This window comes from Vespa mandarinia, chromosome 8, assembly GCF_050613455.1.
Source record: "Vespa mandarinia isolate Hongniang chromosome 8, ASM5061345v1, whole genome shotgun sequence".
Lineage (NCBI taxonomy): Eukaryota > Metazoa > Arthropoda > Insecta > Hymenoptera > Vespidae > Vespa > Vespa mandarinia.
This window is the reverse complement of record NC_140817.1, coordinates 1,588,910-1,604,314: the sequence shown is the minus strand read 5'-3', so window position 1 is coordinate 1,604,314 and position 15,405 is coordinate 1,588,910. Positions and strand designations below refer to the sequence as shown.

General features: G+C 27.8%; 5 protein-coding genes across 7 annotated transcripts; 2 read left to right on the top strand and 3 right to left on the bottom strand.

Annotated features, from left to right (window-relative positions):
- Positions 1–1,373: 1,373 nt before the first annotated feature.
- On the bottom strand, positions 1,374–4,980 carry sstn (stepping stone). Of its 3 annotated transcripts, none has more exons than XM_035887204.2 (5): positions 4,828–4,980; positions 4,200–4,305; positions 3,787–4,067; positions 3,415–3,715; positions 1,374–3,322 (listed from the first exon to the last, which is right to left on the bottom strand). In XM_035887204.2, exons 2-5 carry the CDS (start codon positions 4,201–4,203, stop codon positions 1,662–1,664), a joined length of 2,247 nt encoding a protein of 748 aa, XP_035743097.1. In that variant the 5' UTR covers positions 4,204–4,305; positions 4,828–4,980; the 3' UTR covers positions 1,374–1,661. The 3 variants fall into 3 exon arrangements, with proteins under 3 accessions (XP_035743097.1, XP_035743101.1, XP_035743100.1); XM_035887208.2 differs by having other exon boundaries at positions 4,449–4,896; XM_035887207.2 differs by having other exon boundaries at positions 4,567–4,896.
- Positions 4,981–5,179: 199 nt separating this feature from the next.
- Tapdelta (Translocon-associated protein delta) lies at positions 5,180–6,829 on the top strand. The gene is made up of 2 exons (XM_035887213.2): positions 5,180–5,624; positions 5,704–6,829. Exons 1-2 carry the CDS (start codon positions 5,376–5,378, stop codon positions 5,962–5,964), a joined length of 510 nt encoding a protein of 169 aa, XP_035743106.1. The 5' UTR covers positions 5,180–5,375; the 3' UTR covers positions 5,965–6,829.
- LOC118451069 (proteasome assembly chaperone 2) lies at positions 6,261–7,217 on the bottom strand. Its single transcript, XM_035887212.2, has 2 exons — positions 6,778–7,217; positions 6,261–6,713 (listed from the first exon to the last, which is right to left on the bottom strand). The coding sequence occupies exons 1-2, from the start codon at positions 7,108–7,110 to the stop codon at positions 6,288–6,290; spliced, it is 759 nt and encodes a 252-aa protein (XP_035743105.2). The 5' UTR covers positions 7,111–7,217; the 3' UTR covers positions 6,261–6,287.
- A 14-nt stretch (positions 7,218–7,231) lies between these two features.
- Positions 7,232–12,883, top strand: xmas (RRM_XMAS2 and SAC3_GANP domain-containing protein xmas). The gene is made up of 4 exons (XM_085658527.1): positions 7,232–7,554; positions 7,660–11,652; positions 11,736–12,017; positions 12,091–12,883. Exons 2-4 carry the CDS (start codon positions 7,667–7,669, stop codon positions 12,662–12,664), a joined length of 4,842 nt encoding a protein of 1,613 aa, XP_085514653.1. The 5' UTR covers positions 7,232–7,554; positions 7,660–7,666; the 3' UTR covers positions 12,665–12,883.
- A 286-nt stretch (positions 12,884–13,169) lies between these two features.
- YL-1 (Vacuolar protein sorting-associated protein YL-1) lies at positions 13,170–15,210 on the bottom strand. The gene is made up of 6 exons (XM_035887210.2): positions 14,971–15,210; positions 14,676–14,896; positions 14,407–14,589; positions 14,017–14,239; positions 13,645–13,851; positions 13,170–13,549 (listed from the first exon to the last, which is right to left on the bottom strand). The coding sequence occupies exons 1-6, from the start codon at positions 15,102–15,104 to the stop codon at positions 13,318–13,320; spliced, it is 1,200 nt and encodes a 399-aa protein (XP_035743103.1). The 5' UTR covers positions 15,105–15,210; the 3' UTR covers positions 13,170–13,317.
- Positions 15,211–15,405: the final 195 nt, after the last annotated feature.

The following is a 15,405-nucleotide window of genomic DNA, read 5'->3' as shown; positions in this document are numbered from 1 at the left end:
TTTAAGGGTAGACGTCCGACAAACCCTTGTCTTGTCGCACCTACTTTTACTGTTTGTTTATTGCCCGGTTCGACACATTGTCGAAGACTAAGTCTTTTACTAACAATGCCTAAGCTCGGACAAAGGTAGCAATGGGTTTTTATCTATATATTTTTTTTAGCGATTATTCAACGAATTCTCAAGGAAAGATATTCCCAATAGTGATATATGGCCCTTAAGAGAAAGAAAGTACTGTAAATAACTGAGGTTGCGCACATGTGTCAACATACCCTTAGGAGAAAGTACTGTAAATATCTAAGGTTGCGCATGTATGCATCAAATACGAAAATTCTCGTATTTACGTTTTTGGCATTTAGAATGCAGCAATATGACGGTAAACGCATTTTTTGAGGTAATTAGTTTCATATGGAATATATTCTAATACGGTTTTTTTGCGGTAGTGATTGAGATCAGATGTACGATTGGAACGATAAAAAAGCTTTGCTGGCTGAGAGTACGATCGCAAAGGATTAATGTTATATGAATTATTTATGTGTGAACATTATATTCACTTAGGTACATAAATATGAAAAAAGAAAAAAAAAGATAAATTATTATATTTGATATATAGCCTTCCTAGAGTGTTTGGCTCTTAGATTTATAAATGTAGGTACTTAAGAGTTTGATTAAAAATTACTATAGTATTATGTATTAATATTTTGTATATATTTATTTGATTTCAGTACCATTTTATTACGATTTGTGTGATACAAATAAAAATTTAAACGCCTTAATAACAATTTCTTGTGTATGCTATTTGTTATCAATATTATTATAATGTATATAACATGATAAATTTTTACAGAGATTTTTATTATCAATATATTTACATATATTTCTCAGTTGAATTACAATAATACTTGTAATACGAATAGAAATAGTTTAAAACGTTTTTTTTCTTTTTTCTTTTTTTTTCATTTTATTTTATTTTTTTTTCTTTTTTTTTTTTTAATAAAGGAATTTTCTAATTAATAGCTTTAAGTACCAAAAACTAATAACAACATATGTTTTGTGCGTAAATATGTATATTAAAAAGATAATAAGGCACTATATTCAGGTCATTATATGTTATATAGATTATAAATTAACAAATTTATCACTTTTTTCAATACAAAATTTTTTGTACGTTCTAATTTCAATATAAATTTATAATATCTCTTTCTTTTGCATATTACTATACTGTGTATGTGTGTGTATATACTATAAAAGTATATTATAATATATAATATATATTATATATATTATAGTATATATATATATATATATATATATATTATAATATATATATTATAAGATATAATTGCACTTATTTTAAAGGCAATAATTATTATATCTTTAAATGAAACATTGTATAGTGAAAAAATCGTATTATAAAATTGCTATTTAAGCAAATTCTGCTTGCCTTCTAATTGAGTTGTAAATTGCAATATTATGTACACATAATTATAATAAGAAAATATGGATGCACCATATTTTCCTCTCTCTCTCTGTCTCTCTCTCTCTCTCTCCCTCTCTCTCTCTCTCTCTCTCTCTCTCTCTCTTCCCTCTCTCTTTCTTCCCCCTCTCTCTTTCTCCCCCCTCTCTCTTTCTCTCTCAATACTTTTCAATATTCTATAATAAAGCTATCTCAAACTCGTTAAATAGGGCTGACAGGTCATACGTTCAACAGGTTGGTAAATCTTTTTTTGTACTGGACTAGTGAGATTACCATTGTGTACATAATTAGAAGAGTTAGATTCTTTTTGTATATCAGTAGAAACAGCAAGATCTCCAACATAGGAATCTAAGCAATTCTCATTTGATGAAGTTTGCCCAGAGATTTCATTTCGTTTCCGAAATTTAGTTGAATATTTATAAAAGTCGGACATTTCAAAAGGTTTAGTAACTTCTCTATAAGGTTGATATTTTCCAGCCTGCACTATTGTACAATTATGAGGAGATCTTATAAGAATTGCCTCATCATTATTTTCTTGAATTTTTCTTGATTCTGCAGGAATTTCAAGTACTTTAGGCCGCCGATGCTCGTAACGAATAGGAATCGGCTGTAAATGACTTTGCGGTTGAATAGATGTATCTAACTTACAACGTCCTTGCAAATTTGAATGAATATTTTTTGCAGTGTCATTAACAATATTAATTACACCAATATCTTTTACACATGATACAGGTGAGCTTGATTGACAATGCATAGCTTTATGCGTAATTAATAAGCCTGGCTCTAATGCAGGACTTGTACCTGAATCTAAAGACGTTTCATACCATTCTTTTTCTTTTCCCTTACGACTGACATTATCAGTAGTATCCTTATCATCTTGTGATTCCTGCGATCGATTGGAGTGCCATGTTTCTACGCTTCCTAAGGATTGAGTACGTAAAAGAATTTTATTGTTGACTTGCGTTTGTTCCGATAAAGGTAATAAATGAATAGTAGGTTGTGGATAGGAAACAACAGGTACAGAATTTTTAGATCCTCCAATCGTCACTGTTCGATATCGGGATTGTGTATCAGCGTTAATATTTCCTACATGTTGCACTCCATTTCGTTTTCTACGATCAAGGCTGCCAAATCTATCGGAGACAAGTTGTTCATCAGGACACCAAATTATTTCTTCGTCATAACGCATCCAACATCCTGGAGGCATATGTGAATCAACAGGTGGTCCCATAGATCTCAAATTTCTATTAGTAGACATATCACGATCTTTTCTTTGCCATGGCTGTGATTGATTTTTATAATGTATTTGATACTCTGGTGTATGCACATGATGAGATGAACGAAATTCTCTATCATAATACAATTGATTCGATTTTCGTTGAACTTCGCTATCAAATTGTTTATATTCTGCGTATTGTTGATGATTATAAAAATCTTCTTGTAATTCGTGTTGTTTTTGTTGTTGTTGTTGAAATTGACGATATCTTATTTGACGTTCTTCTTCACTATACGTGTTCGGTACAGTACGATATACTCGGTTATTATCCTGATAATGATTCTGATTGCGCGTACCACCACTACCATGAGAATACGTACGAGTACGATATTGATCAGGTAAAATGTAAATATTATGATTCTCATTAAAATCATTCTCTGATGCTTTAATATTTTGTCGTTGGTCAATAGGACTTGTAGAAGAAAAACCAGTATCATGACTATGATGATAAACATTCGTGAACGGAAGATGTTCCTCATATCCAGGATATTTTTGTTCTGTTCCTATTAAATTTAGATTAACATTTTCTTCTTGAGTAATGGCTCTTGTAGAGACCAAACAACTTTCATTTCCTGTAGTTATAATGAACAGTAGTTTGACAAAAATGTTAATAATATTAATGTTACACTTTCTTCATTATAAATAAAATAATTATATATAATACCTGTGCTATCAAGAGGTGGTCGTGGTTTTTTTGTTCTATGCTTGACATTGCTCTGCAAATGTGATTGAGTATTACATGTCATTGTATGTTGATATTGTCCTGTACGATGTGTTTTATTACGAGATTGACGTATAGAATTTAAACGTGCTTCCAATTCTTGTAGTCTTCTTTGACCTTGCTGATAAACCAATCTATGCTTTCGACGTACAGCTTTGCTTTCTGCAGGATCATTAACAATTCCTAAGGCAGCTTCCACTATACCAATTTGAACCTGTCGCTCTAATTCTAGAGCAGATTCTTCCTGCTTACAATAATAAAATTATGTTTCTCTTTTCTAATGTGTATATAGAACATGAAATATAATAATCTTACAGCTTCATTAGATTTTAATTTGTTGATTAAATTCTGAGGATAAGTAAATGCTGTGCCAACTTTTTTACGAAAAGTAGGTGGACTTTCTCCAGGCTCCAGTGGTATCTCTGGTGGCAAAACTCCTGTTAATTCTGCCTCTTCTATACAAAGATTCTTTAATTCAGTATTTTTCAGAGCTAGTTTTTCTTGCAGTGCTTCACGCCGTTGACGAAGCCATTGTAATCTTGCAGATAACGAATCTTCTGCCAAAGATCCTGGCGCACCTTCATTTCCTGCCATCACTATTACAAAACAAATGTTTATAATTTGTCTTAAAAATAAATGTACTAATTTGTCTTAAAAATAAAATAACAATCAAAGTGTGTTATATTAAAATCTAATTTCTTAATAAAACTAAAACTATATTTACTTACCCATATTATTGCCAAATTATACAAAATAGTAGCGATTACAATTTTTATTATTCAGTCGTATATATCTAGTACATTCTTATATTACCAAAAGTAATAACTACTCCATCTAAAATATAAATGAAATTATTTAATTTATACGAAGTTCTAAATTTATTCCTTACAGAATATTGAAAAATAATAAGCAGAATTTTTATATAATATATTATTGTAATATTTGTATTAAAAATATCATAGTAATTGTAATGCAACCTGTTGATTAAGATAAATTATTTTCACCATTAACTTCATAATGGATATAAAATGTATAGAATGTTAAAAATCATATTTTATTATTATTATCATCTTTAATATATATAGATATGTATACCCATGTATGGATGCTCTTGGAATTGTAAGTTCACTTCATTTTGATAATTTTAACTATTAGCATAAAAATCATATAAGGTATTAAAAATCAACATGAGAAAGAGTTGAATAGCTGTACTAGAGTGCGTCTCGCAATAGCATAAATTTTTCATGTAGTTATGCTTCAATCACAATCTTTTATCTCTCTATTTATTTTTATTGATGATTGAAAAATTTCGATCATCTAGCTTGTTCTAATTCTTGAAAGACGACATATAAATACCTTTTCTCATGAACAATCACATAAAGGAGTAATAGAATCATTTATAACGTAATCATCGGTTATACAATGAAGTTCGTTGTAAAGAAAAATATATAACCAATCAATATATTGGATTTTATGTAAATGGATTTAATATATATTTCTTTCATAAAATATTAATAAATGTTATCGACAACTGATATATTATTATCCTATATGTATTGTTTATAAATGAAATCATTGGTAATTGATTTTACTTTCAAAAAAAAAAAAATGATTATGTAATTCTCTCAATAGATGGCATAATTATTTTATGAATTTATATCTTGTGTACCATCTCTATCATAGATATTTATAGGTAAAAGACACGTCATAACCACGTCTGCAATCAAGTACTGTTTTTGAATTACGTTATGATGGGATAAAACCAGAATAGAATAAGAAACGTGTTTGAAGGGTTGTGTACACTGTCGTTTACTACATTATACCGGATATAATATAACAATATACTGTTAGATTTTAATAGGAATTCCATTAATTTAATTATTTCATAAAGTAATTTAATAAATATGAATTGGTCTGTTTTTGTATGTACACTATCTGCTGTAATTTTAACCATATCCGCAGAAACATGTCAAAAACCAGAAGTTGTAGCATCGGCATATGTAACAGAAGATGCTACGGTTCTCACTAATGTTGCTTTTACGACACAATTTGTATTGAAATGCAGCAATGGTGTGAAAGGAATTCCATTGTATGCAGAAGTTGAAGGAAAAGCTTTACCTGCAGTGAGATTAAGTGCAGATAACAAATATCAGGTAAAATAATAAATATAAATGATTTTTATGTTGTTATAATTTATATTTCTTTTTTAAACGCTTATTTTATCTGTTTTAGGTTTCATGGACAGAAGAAATCAAAAATGCACGATCGGGAGATTACAGCGTTAAGCTTTATGATGAAGAAAAATATGCTGCCATTCGTAAAGCTTATAGAAATGGAGAAGATCCTAATATAGTAAAACCATTAGCTGTAGTTGTACTCAATAATCCAGGTATTTATCTTGGACCATGGATCAATTCTGAATTTTTGGCAGCATTTTTAGCTGCTCTCGTTTCATATGCTGCATTCTCAGCTAAATTTAAACTTCTTGCATAGTAAAAGTATAATTTATTAAAAAGTCTGATTTCTGTATATGTTATCATTAAATTGAAATTTTATAAGCCATAAATATTTGAATGCGTTTGCTACTTCTGTATTTTGAAAATAGGTATGAATTTTAATCAGTTTAAATATAATTAAATGCAAATAAATTTTGCGCAATTTAAATAAATTTTTAAAATTGAAAAAATTGTACTGTTTTATTAGTTGTATCTTGTATATCCGTATAATTTTTTTATTATGCAATGATATATAAAAGATATCGTTAACAGAAATAAACATTTTTTTTTTTAAATAATTTCATAACATATTTTCTTTATTTAATATATCTCAGATGATGGTACATTTCCAAATAAATATTTCCATGATGGTGGATACTTGATAGCTAAAGATCCAACAGAATTAATTTGTAATAAATTCATCCATTGATTTAGGTAGTTCATTAAATTTAATGCATCTGGAATATTATCTCCTTCAGAACAAAATTTAAATAAAATTATACATGATATATTATTATTTGTAAGAAAATCAAATAAATTGATTGCGAAGCCTCCTCCTGGAATGTGTGTTATTTGTTTGTCGTTTGGACAAGATATATGCTTTGATTCATATTGAAGCCATTTTAAATCATCAAAAACTTGTTTGTTATCAGTTAATACATCGGCAGATGCAATGTATCTCAATTCTGTAAGATTTAATTGACTATCTGTTTTCTCATAAGCATAACTACTCGTCAGGATTACTACCTGGAATAAAATAAAATTAAAGTCTTATGTTATTTGTATGTTTCTAATATGTATAAAAGTATACCTTAGATATTTTATTTGTTGTAATAAATTCCAATAAATTGTGATAAAATTTATTTAATGATTTGACAAATGGTGAACGAATTTGTATAACAAGTATTTTATTTTCAATTCCTGCATATATATCAACTGCAGTGCTTAAGAATTCAGATGTTTCTATATAAGGATCCAACCCAACTATGGGTATAAAAGAAGTAGTTACAATTTGCCCAATTCTTTGAAGGTTAAGACTCGCAATTAACAGATCGACAGTTAATTGAGCGACATTACCAACTGCCACTGACGGCACTATTAATGTGAAATCTTCTAAATTAAATATTTTTGTTAACTTAATCATTGTGGTTTTTTTGTTTTTTTTTTTTATCTGACGTTAGTTATTTGAATGTAGTTTACTAATAATACAATAATGACATGACAACATGGGATCTTACACAATTTCACAAGTATCGTAATACTTAACGTTCATTGGATATAACATTTATATGGAAGATGATTGGTTATTTTCAAGAAATTTTATATTCATATATATATGTACATATACAAACAGTATACGTACACGCACACACACATAATATGTTTACTACGCATGGCGGTATGAATTTGGCTATAGATTTAGTCAAATAATTTCAATATCGACTGCTAAAGTTATAAATAGAATAAATAAGGTTCGAATTTTTAGTAATTTGAAATAATACGGTAGTGTAGGACGATTTCCTTTTTTTATGAAGAACAAAAATCTCAAAGAAATGTAACATTTTTGGTTATTCAAAGTGAATAAAAGGTGAAACAAATATTACGTTATTATAAAATGTTCTAACAGATAATAATATAGATAGTATTATTATTAATATTAATATTAAAATAATTATATTTTATGTGTTTGTAGAAGAAAAATGTATGACAAAGAAGAAATGGATACGAACATTACAGAAAATACGACTTCAAAAGGATTTACATTCTCTAGACCAAATGTTGTCTTTAATCCTTCCAAAACATTCAATAACGATTTTTCAAATAATTTAATTTCTCCAAGCTCAAGTAAACAAACATTTTGTTTTGCAGCACCTGAAGCAATCTCACAATTGACTAGTTATACCAAAGCACAAAGTAATGAAACTGAAAAAAAATACAAGCCTAAAATATCTAGAAATGCATTTGAACCATCGGTTAATGTGTTTGCTCATGCTTTGAAAGATAGTTCAGCTTTTGAGCAATTAACTAAAAATTCTAGATCGCATATAATAAAATTTAATTTGGATAATTCAATAACATGTACAAATGTTCCAAAGGAATTACTTATGAAGTCGTTAGCAAAAGAATATTTTCATACTTACGGTCAAATAATGAAAATTACTATTAAACCAAAGAAGCAAATAATAATAATTTTTTATGCATCTAAGGAAGAAGCAAATAATGCCTATCAAAAATGTGGAGAATATTTAGGTAAAAAATTTCATGTCGAATGGACAAAGTCAGAGAAGGTACCAAAGTCTCCTACTAAGAAGAAAGAATTAAAGAAAAATATAGTTACAAATTTTCTTAAATTAGACGATGAAATTAGAACAGAATTAGAAGCCATGACAAATTTGGAATATAATTTACCTGATTATAAAAGTGGTGATGTATATAGAGTACCAGCTATTGGAAAAAGAGGCAAAGGGTCAAATGTAAAAAAATCTGAGAAGATATTGCCCAAAATTGAAAAGGTAGCAGCAAAAGCAGACAAAGTTGAAAATGATAGTCAAATAATGACATCGTTACATGGTGCATCTGTGGAGGAATTACAAATTATAATACATCAAATTGGTATTACTTCAGAAGATAAATATAAAATTTTAGAGGCAAGGGATCGTCTGATGAGACTTAAACAAGTAAAATCACATTCATTGGCAACTGCTAAAATTACAAGTGGAACTTGTCCAGATATGTGTCCAGAAAAAGAACGTTTGATGCGTGAATCACAAAGACAAGTAGCTTCATATGAACAACTTGAAGGAAATGAATATAGAATAAATCATATGATTGCTGTTAAACAATACTCCAGATCTTCTGCAGATCAGGAGGAACCAATGGCTCATGAGTTAAGACCAGTAAAATCCTTAAAAATGACAATGAGTTATTTACTTCATGAAATTGTAAATCTTTGTGAAGAAGAAGGAACCAATCTAGGAGAATGGTATCACTTTCTATGGGATAGAACAAGAGGAATAAGAAAAGATATAACTCAACAAGAACTTTGTTGTATTGATAGCGTAGAATTAGTTGAACAATGCGCTAGATTTCATATAGTATGCTCAGAAAGACTTTGTGCAGAAGAATTATCAGTGTTTGATAAAAAAATTAATTCAGAAAACTTAACAAAATGTTTACAGTCTTTAAAGTATATGTATCATGATTTGAGAGTAAAAGGTATAACATGTCAGAATGAACCAGAATTTCGAGGATATATTATTCTCTTAAATTTAAATAATGGTAATTTTATGTCAGACTTACAACAACTTCCAACTTCTATACAGAAGTCGCCAGAAGTACAATTTGCAATAAATATTTATTCTACCCTTGAGTCTAATAACTATTACAAATTTTTCAAGCTAGTGCGGCAAACAACTTACTTAAATGCCTGTATTTTGCTTAGATATTTTAATCAAGTTAGAGTGAAAGCTTTATCTATAATGGTCAAGGCTTATTGTAGAACTACATCTACAGCTTATCCATTATATGAATTACTTCATAATCTTGGTTTTGAAAATGAAAATGAGACCATATATTTTTGTGAACAAGTAGGAATCAATGTATCAAGTGATGAATTATATGTAATGTTAAATAGACAAAATTTTTGTTTATCAATGTCAAATATACAACAAGGTAGAGCTCTTTACATGATAGAGTCAAAAAGAACTACAAAAGGATTGTCGATTAGTGAATGCATTGCTGGTGGAAAAATGCCTGAAAAATCTTACAAGAATCATAAGCCTCACAGTAGTTTTGATTCTGAAGGTTATTTAATGGCTCAATCTATAAATGCAGAAGATCAGAATTCAAGTATCAATAAAAGCATAGGCAAGTTAACTTCAAATGAAATTATAGAAAAGGAATCAAAGCCTTCAGATAAAGAAATTTTATTAAACGAAAAAAATCAGAGTGCCTTTCCTTCAGATACACCGACAACTACTAAATATTATGATAATTTTCAAAAATTAACTAAAATTGATGATACTGATTTGAATAAATCTGAAACTATCACTGCTTCTGTATCTCAATCAGAACATAATATAATTAAATCAAAATCTGAACAGATTACATCTGAAAATAGAGAGAGGATAGAGACAAATTTACCATCAGATACTCAGATACAAGAAGATTATCTTAGTACACCCTTAATTTTTGATAAAGCATGTTATGATACTGTATCAAAAAAACTTAAAGATAACAATAGTGTTTCTAATAATACAAGCAATAATGCATCAATTCCACAATCGAGTTTTAATCTTTTACATCAGACTAAGCCTACAAAAACTTTTGATATATCTTCACCATTTCTAATGGCTGCAAATAAGAGCATATTTTCTGATAATGTAAAAAGAAATATATTTACAAAATCTACTGTACCATGCAGAATATTTGACAATAATGTCTCAAATGTAATTTTTACTTCACATCAAAGTACAAAGTTTGTTCCACCTAAACAAACAGCACCAATAAATAAAAATACGCAATCGCAAAATAAATTATCAATTAAAAAGCAGCCAGAAATCGTAGGCACTAAACAAATGGAACAAAAAATGCAACAAATTAATAAAGATACAGAGGAAATTTTTGAAGACCTGATAGAAGAAGTGCTAGAAGAACTATGTTCTACTATCCTACAAGAAGAAATAAATAGATCAATAATGTATAATTCATTAAGTGATAATATGTTAACTTGTTTTCTTGATGAAATGTGTGATGCAATATTATCTGAAGAAATAACAAGTTTTCAAAAGGTAGAGGAGTTCACAAAAAAGAGAAATGAACGAAAGATCAATAAATATTTACATATATGGAAAACATGGACATTTAAAAAAAATCAGCAGAGAAAAGCATTAGATAACACACCTATTTGGTTGCAAAAACAATCTATAGATGAATGTGCTCAAATTTTATATCGCGATGGGCAAAAATTAGTTATAGAAAATATGTGCAAAAGGCAGTGCACAATAGAAGTACCAAAATCTTCTATCAATAATTTAGCTCCTATTGAGATAATCATTTATGCAGGTATTAAAGAAAACCTCAAATCATTAAATATGCACATTACAACAAATTTATTTTGGAAAGTTGTAATATCATGGCCGCATTTAGAAAATAAAATTGATTTATGGCAATATAAAAAAATAATAAATCGATATTTATGCCCTGAGGATTATACAGTAGAACCAATAATAAAATCATATCAACCAAACCCATATGAAAATTTTCATACTTGTATAAGGTATTTTGAAGGCTTTATTGCAGAACACAATTTATTTGGAACAGATGGTTTTATTTTTATTGCCGCTGCTTCAGAAAATGTTATTTCTGTTAACAAACGATTAACAAAAACTGTATTATCTAGAGAGAAACTCATAGCAATACCTTTAGTATTTATTATCTTGGGAAATGGAGAATTGGAAATTGAAAAAGAAAAAATTGCAACGGATTTAGATAATCTATTACAGTCAGGATATATATCTAAATATACTATCACTGTTGAGAAAACATTAAATGAAACAATTATTCTAAATTTGATTCAAAGCACGATTTTGTGGTTGGCTATCAATAAACCTCCTAGAAATCCATTAGAAATGGATTCTTTACAAAGTCTGTGTGATATTTGTATAACAGAAGAATTCTGGCAAAGGTAAGTAATATTACATTTTATTGCATATGTTTTATCTATATTATAATCCATTCAATTTGTAGAAATAATTTATATTGTTACAGAGTTTTAGAAGATTCAGTTTGTAATGCAAATCTTTCTGAATCTATGAAAGAGCCCAATTTTCTAATAGATCTACATAATGAAGCAGTAACACATTTGATCCATATTTTATTAGATTCAGAATCTCTAATGTATACAAAATTTTCACCAGAATTAAAAAAATTTGTAGGAAATCAGCACATATTACCATGTAGTTATGAATATTTTGATGATGTATGGAGAACAGTAGAGTATAGAGTAAATTTAGAAAATATTATAAATGGATTGATGCTACCACATTGGAGGTAATTAAAAAAAAACTTATATATTTAGATTGTTTTTAAAAAAATAATAAATATTTATTTTGTTCTTTTATAGCTTTTCATGGCCAGTAACAGATGCACACCAATTACATCAAAATATAATTCATTATTGTCAAATAGTATTACCAGATATAAATAGTCATACCTTTTCCTGTGATATTTTAAGTCATTTATATTTTATGACAGGTAGCTTAAAAGTAACGAATTTTGCAGATATATTAATCCACATTGTCAAAGTAAAAATAAGTTTTATTGAAACGGATTTAAAGGTCGTTTATAATAAAAATTATATAAAGTATTTTAAAACATTACCATGGTGGTTTAGATCTAATGCATTTGCAGAATTTACTTCAAAAATAAATCGAGATGATACATATTCTATTAAGAGAGACAATATAATTACAGAACCGATTCAGAAAAAACGAAAATTAAAGGATTGCAGTGATAATACTTTTGAAGATGATTTAATAAATGAATTTGATCCATTAGCTGAATTTTGTGATTATACTAAAAATAAAATTATAGAAGTACATCGTTCATCCCAACTTCTAGAAAATCGTTTAAAAGAACAGCAATTAGAAAATCAAAGATTAGAGGAGAAGATAAAAAATGCCATTTCATCTACATGATAAGATTTCTTAAATATGTAAATATAATTTATATGACAGCAATGTCCAGTACGATTATATTTATTCTAAGTATATTTTAGTAAAAAAACATTATTATCGAGTTAATTATTAAATTTTTTAAATTATATAATTATTTCTATATGAATTTGTTTTGTTTATAAAATATCCAGAAAACAATTACAATTTAATCTCATTTTTATATAACATAAGTTTTAGAATATTTATAATATTGTATAACATGGGTAATTTTATTATGTATGATAAAAACAGAATAATAAATATATCCAATTTTTATTTTATGGTTAAAGCTATAATGTTATAAAAATATATATTACATGTGTCGAATTAAATGTATATATAATGTTAAATCATTTCCTTTTTTTTTTTTTTTTTTTTTTTTTTTTTTTTTTTTTTTTTTAAGTATAAAATCAGATAACTAAAATAAATAAATTTTTGTAAAGAAATTTAACTATGTATAACTTATACCTAATATTTAAACAACTTATTTTAATTAACAACTGTGTAATCTAATGATATTATATTTAAAAATCAAGCAATTTTGTAACGAGAGTATCTGAATTAACAATTAACTACAAAAGTGATAATATTAATTTTTTCCCTATTATCTACTATTTATTAAATAATTAAATATATTATGAAGTTGTAGAAATACTTGCTGGTTCAAGGCGTATAGTGCTTCTATAATTTGTACCACAATTTTTTTGTCTCCATTCGAGCCATCGTAATAATTCTGGACTTAGCGAACTATCATTGACATCGCTACGGGCTTCTAACTGACGATAGTACGCTTCACGAAGTAGGCGTAATGTTTGTACATTTTTATATGGCAACTGTGTCATAGGATCTAAGTATTTTGCAGGAAGCCTTTAAGGATAAAATCAATTTTAATAACAATATAAACATTTGTATTTTTATATATATGATAGCTTTTTGTAAGAATAAATATATTTTATTTTTACCTTGTTATAGCACATAAAGCTTTTGTTGCTGGCTTTTGTGGGGCAGTTTTTTTAAATGTTTCTAATAATAATTGTTCATTTTCAAATGTAATAAACGTTCGTTCGTAAAATGTTCCTGTTACTTCACACTGAAGATTTATATTGTTTTTTCTAATATTATCCAATTTATTTTTCGAGTTAAATTCTATATCACAATCAGTCACTGTGCTGAATAAAATAAAGCACCTTACGTAAATGTAGTTTCAGTAAATATTCTAAAATTAGATTAATAATTCTATTTTTTCCAATTTTTAATTGTAATAGCTGAATTCATATTTTAATTTTACATATTACATATGTTGATATATAATATTACATAAAAAATAATCTTACCAATCTCCTAAGCCAGATACATCAGAAACTCTATCAGAACTGGCAATTACATTTTTGTCATCGTCTCCTTCTTCTACATTAATTTTATCATCTTCTTTTTCCATTGGTTCAGTAATGACCATTATAGGCATCGACATTGAATGATATCTGATCATTGGACCTATGTGTGCTTTTCTAACAGCTCTTGTGTTTTTTTTCTCATTTTCTAATTTTTGGTACTTCTCTTTAAATGGTAATTAAATATAAAATGAGAGAGAGAGAGAAAGAGAGAGAGAGAGATTTTATTAATTTGTCTATATGTAAATAAGTAAACCTAGGAAATCATGCTGTTAAAAAAGTTAAAAGAATTGCTATATGGATAAATAAAATTTATATTTACTATTTATATACCTAAGGATTTCATATTAATTTGCTCTGTTTGCAATGCTTCTTCAAGTAATTCTTCTTGCGTAGGCTTCCAAGTTTCATGTCTTATTACTTTTGTTTTCTTCTTTTGGTCCTCATTTCTTTCTAGTAAACGCTTTTGAGTTGCTGCTGACTTTGCAGCAGTTGAACGACGTATAGATTTTCTTTCTATTAAGATTTATTGTGTTAATAAATGTTTTAAAGCATCAATGTATCCTAAAAATTTTTTTTAAGATTCACTGCAATAGGTTTACCAGTACTGTCTAGAAGAATTTTATCATGTTTTTGGCGTCTTATTTTTTTCTCTTTTAAACGTGTAGCCGATTGAGTTGTAACGATTTTAGGTTCTTTATAAGCTTTTGTTATCAATCTTCGTTTTTTCTTAGGACCTTCTTGTTCTGTATCAGAAACTGGTTCATCATTTTCATCTATACTAAAGTCAGAATCTACTTCATCTTCACCTTCGTCCTCTTCCCTATAAATTATCAATTAAATAATAATAAACTTTACGAAATATTATATCTAAATAGGAAAACTAATCACACTAACATATAATCATGATCTTGTTCAACTTCATCAAAGCCACCATAAGTTGTTTTATAAAAATCATCTTCTTCTTCTTCATTTAATAGTTTAGCCATTTTATTACCGGCATTTGCTCGTCTTTCTCTAGTCGATGCCATTTTTTAACTTAATTAAATCAAAATAAATAAATTTCAATTTTTCTAAAAGAGGTTAGATACAACAACAACAAAATCGTTGATCATAATAAAACTATATAGGTGGAGCTAGTAAGTAATGGCGGGAACTAATAAAAAGTACAGTTAAGGCTATTCACTACCCTGGTTTTATAATGATTTACGCAATCAATTAGAAAAGGCGTAATTCAAAACTGATTTTGATGAACAAGATCTCATTTTAAAGACAAAGCTTTAACCTAGGACATACCTTTTTCGAATTTTTAAGAAGGAGATAACCAACACA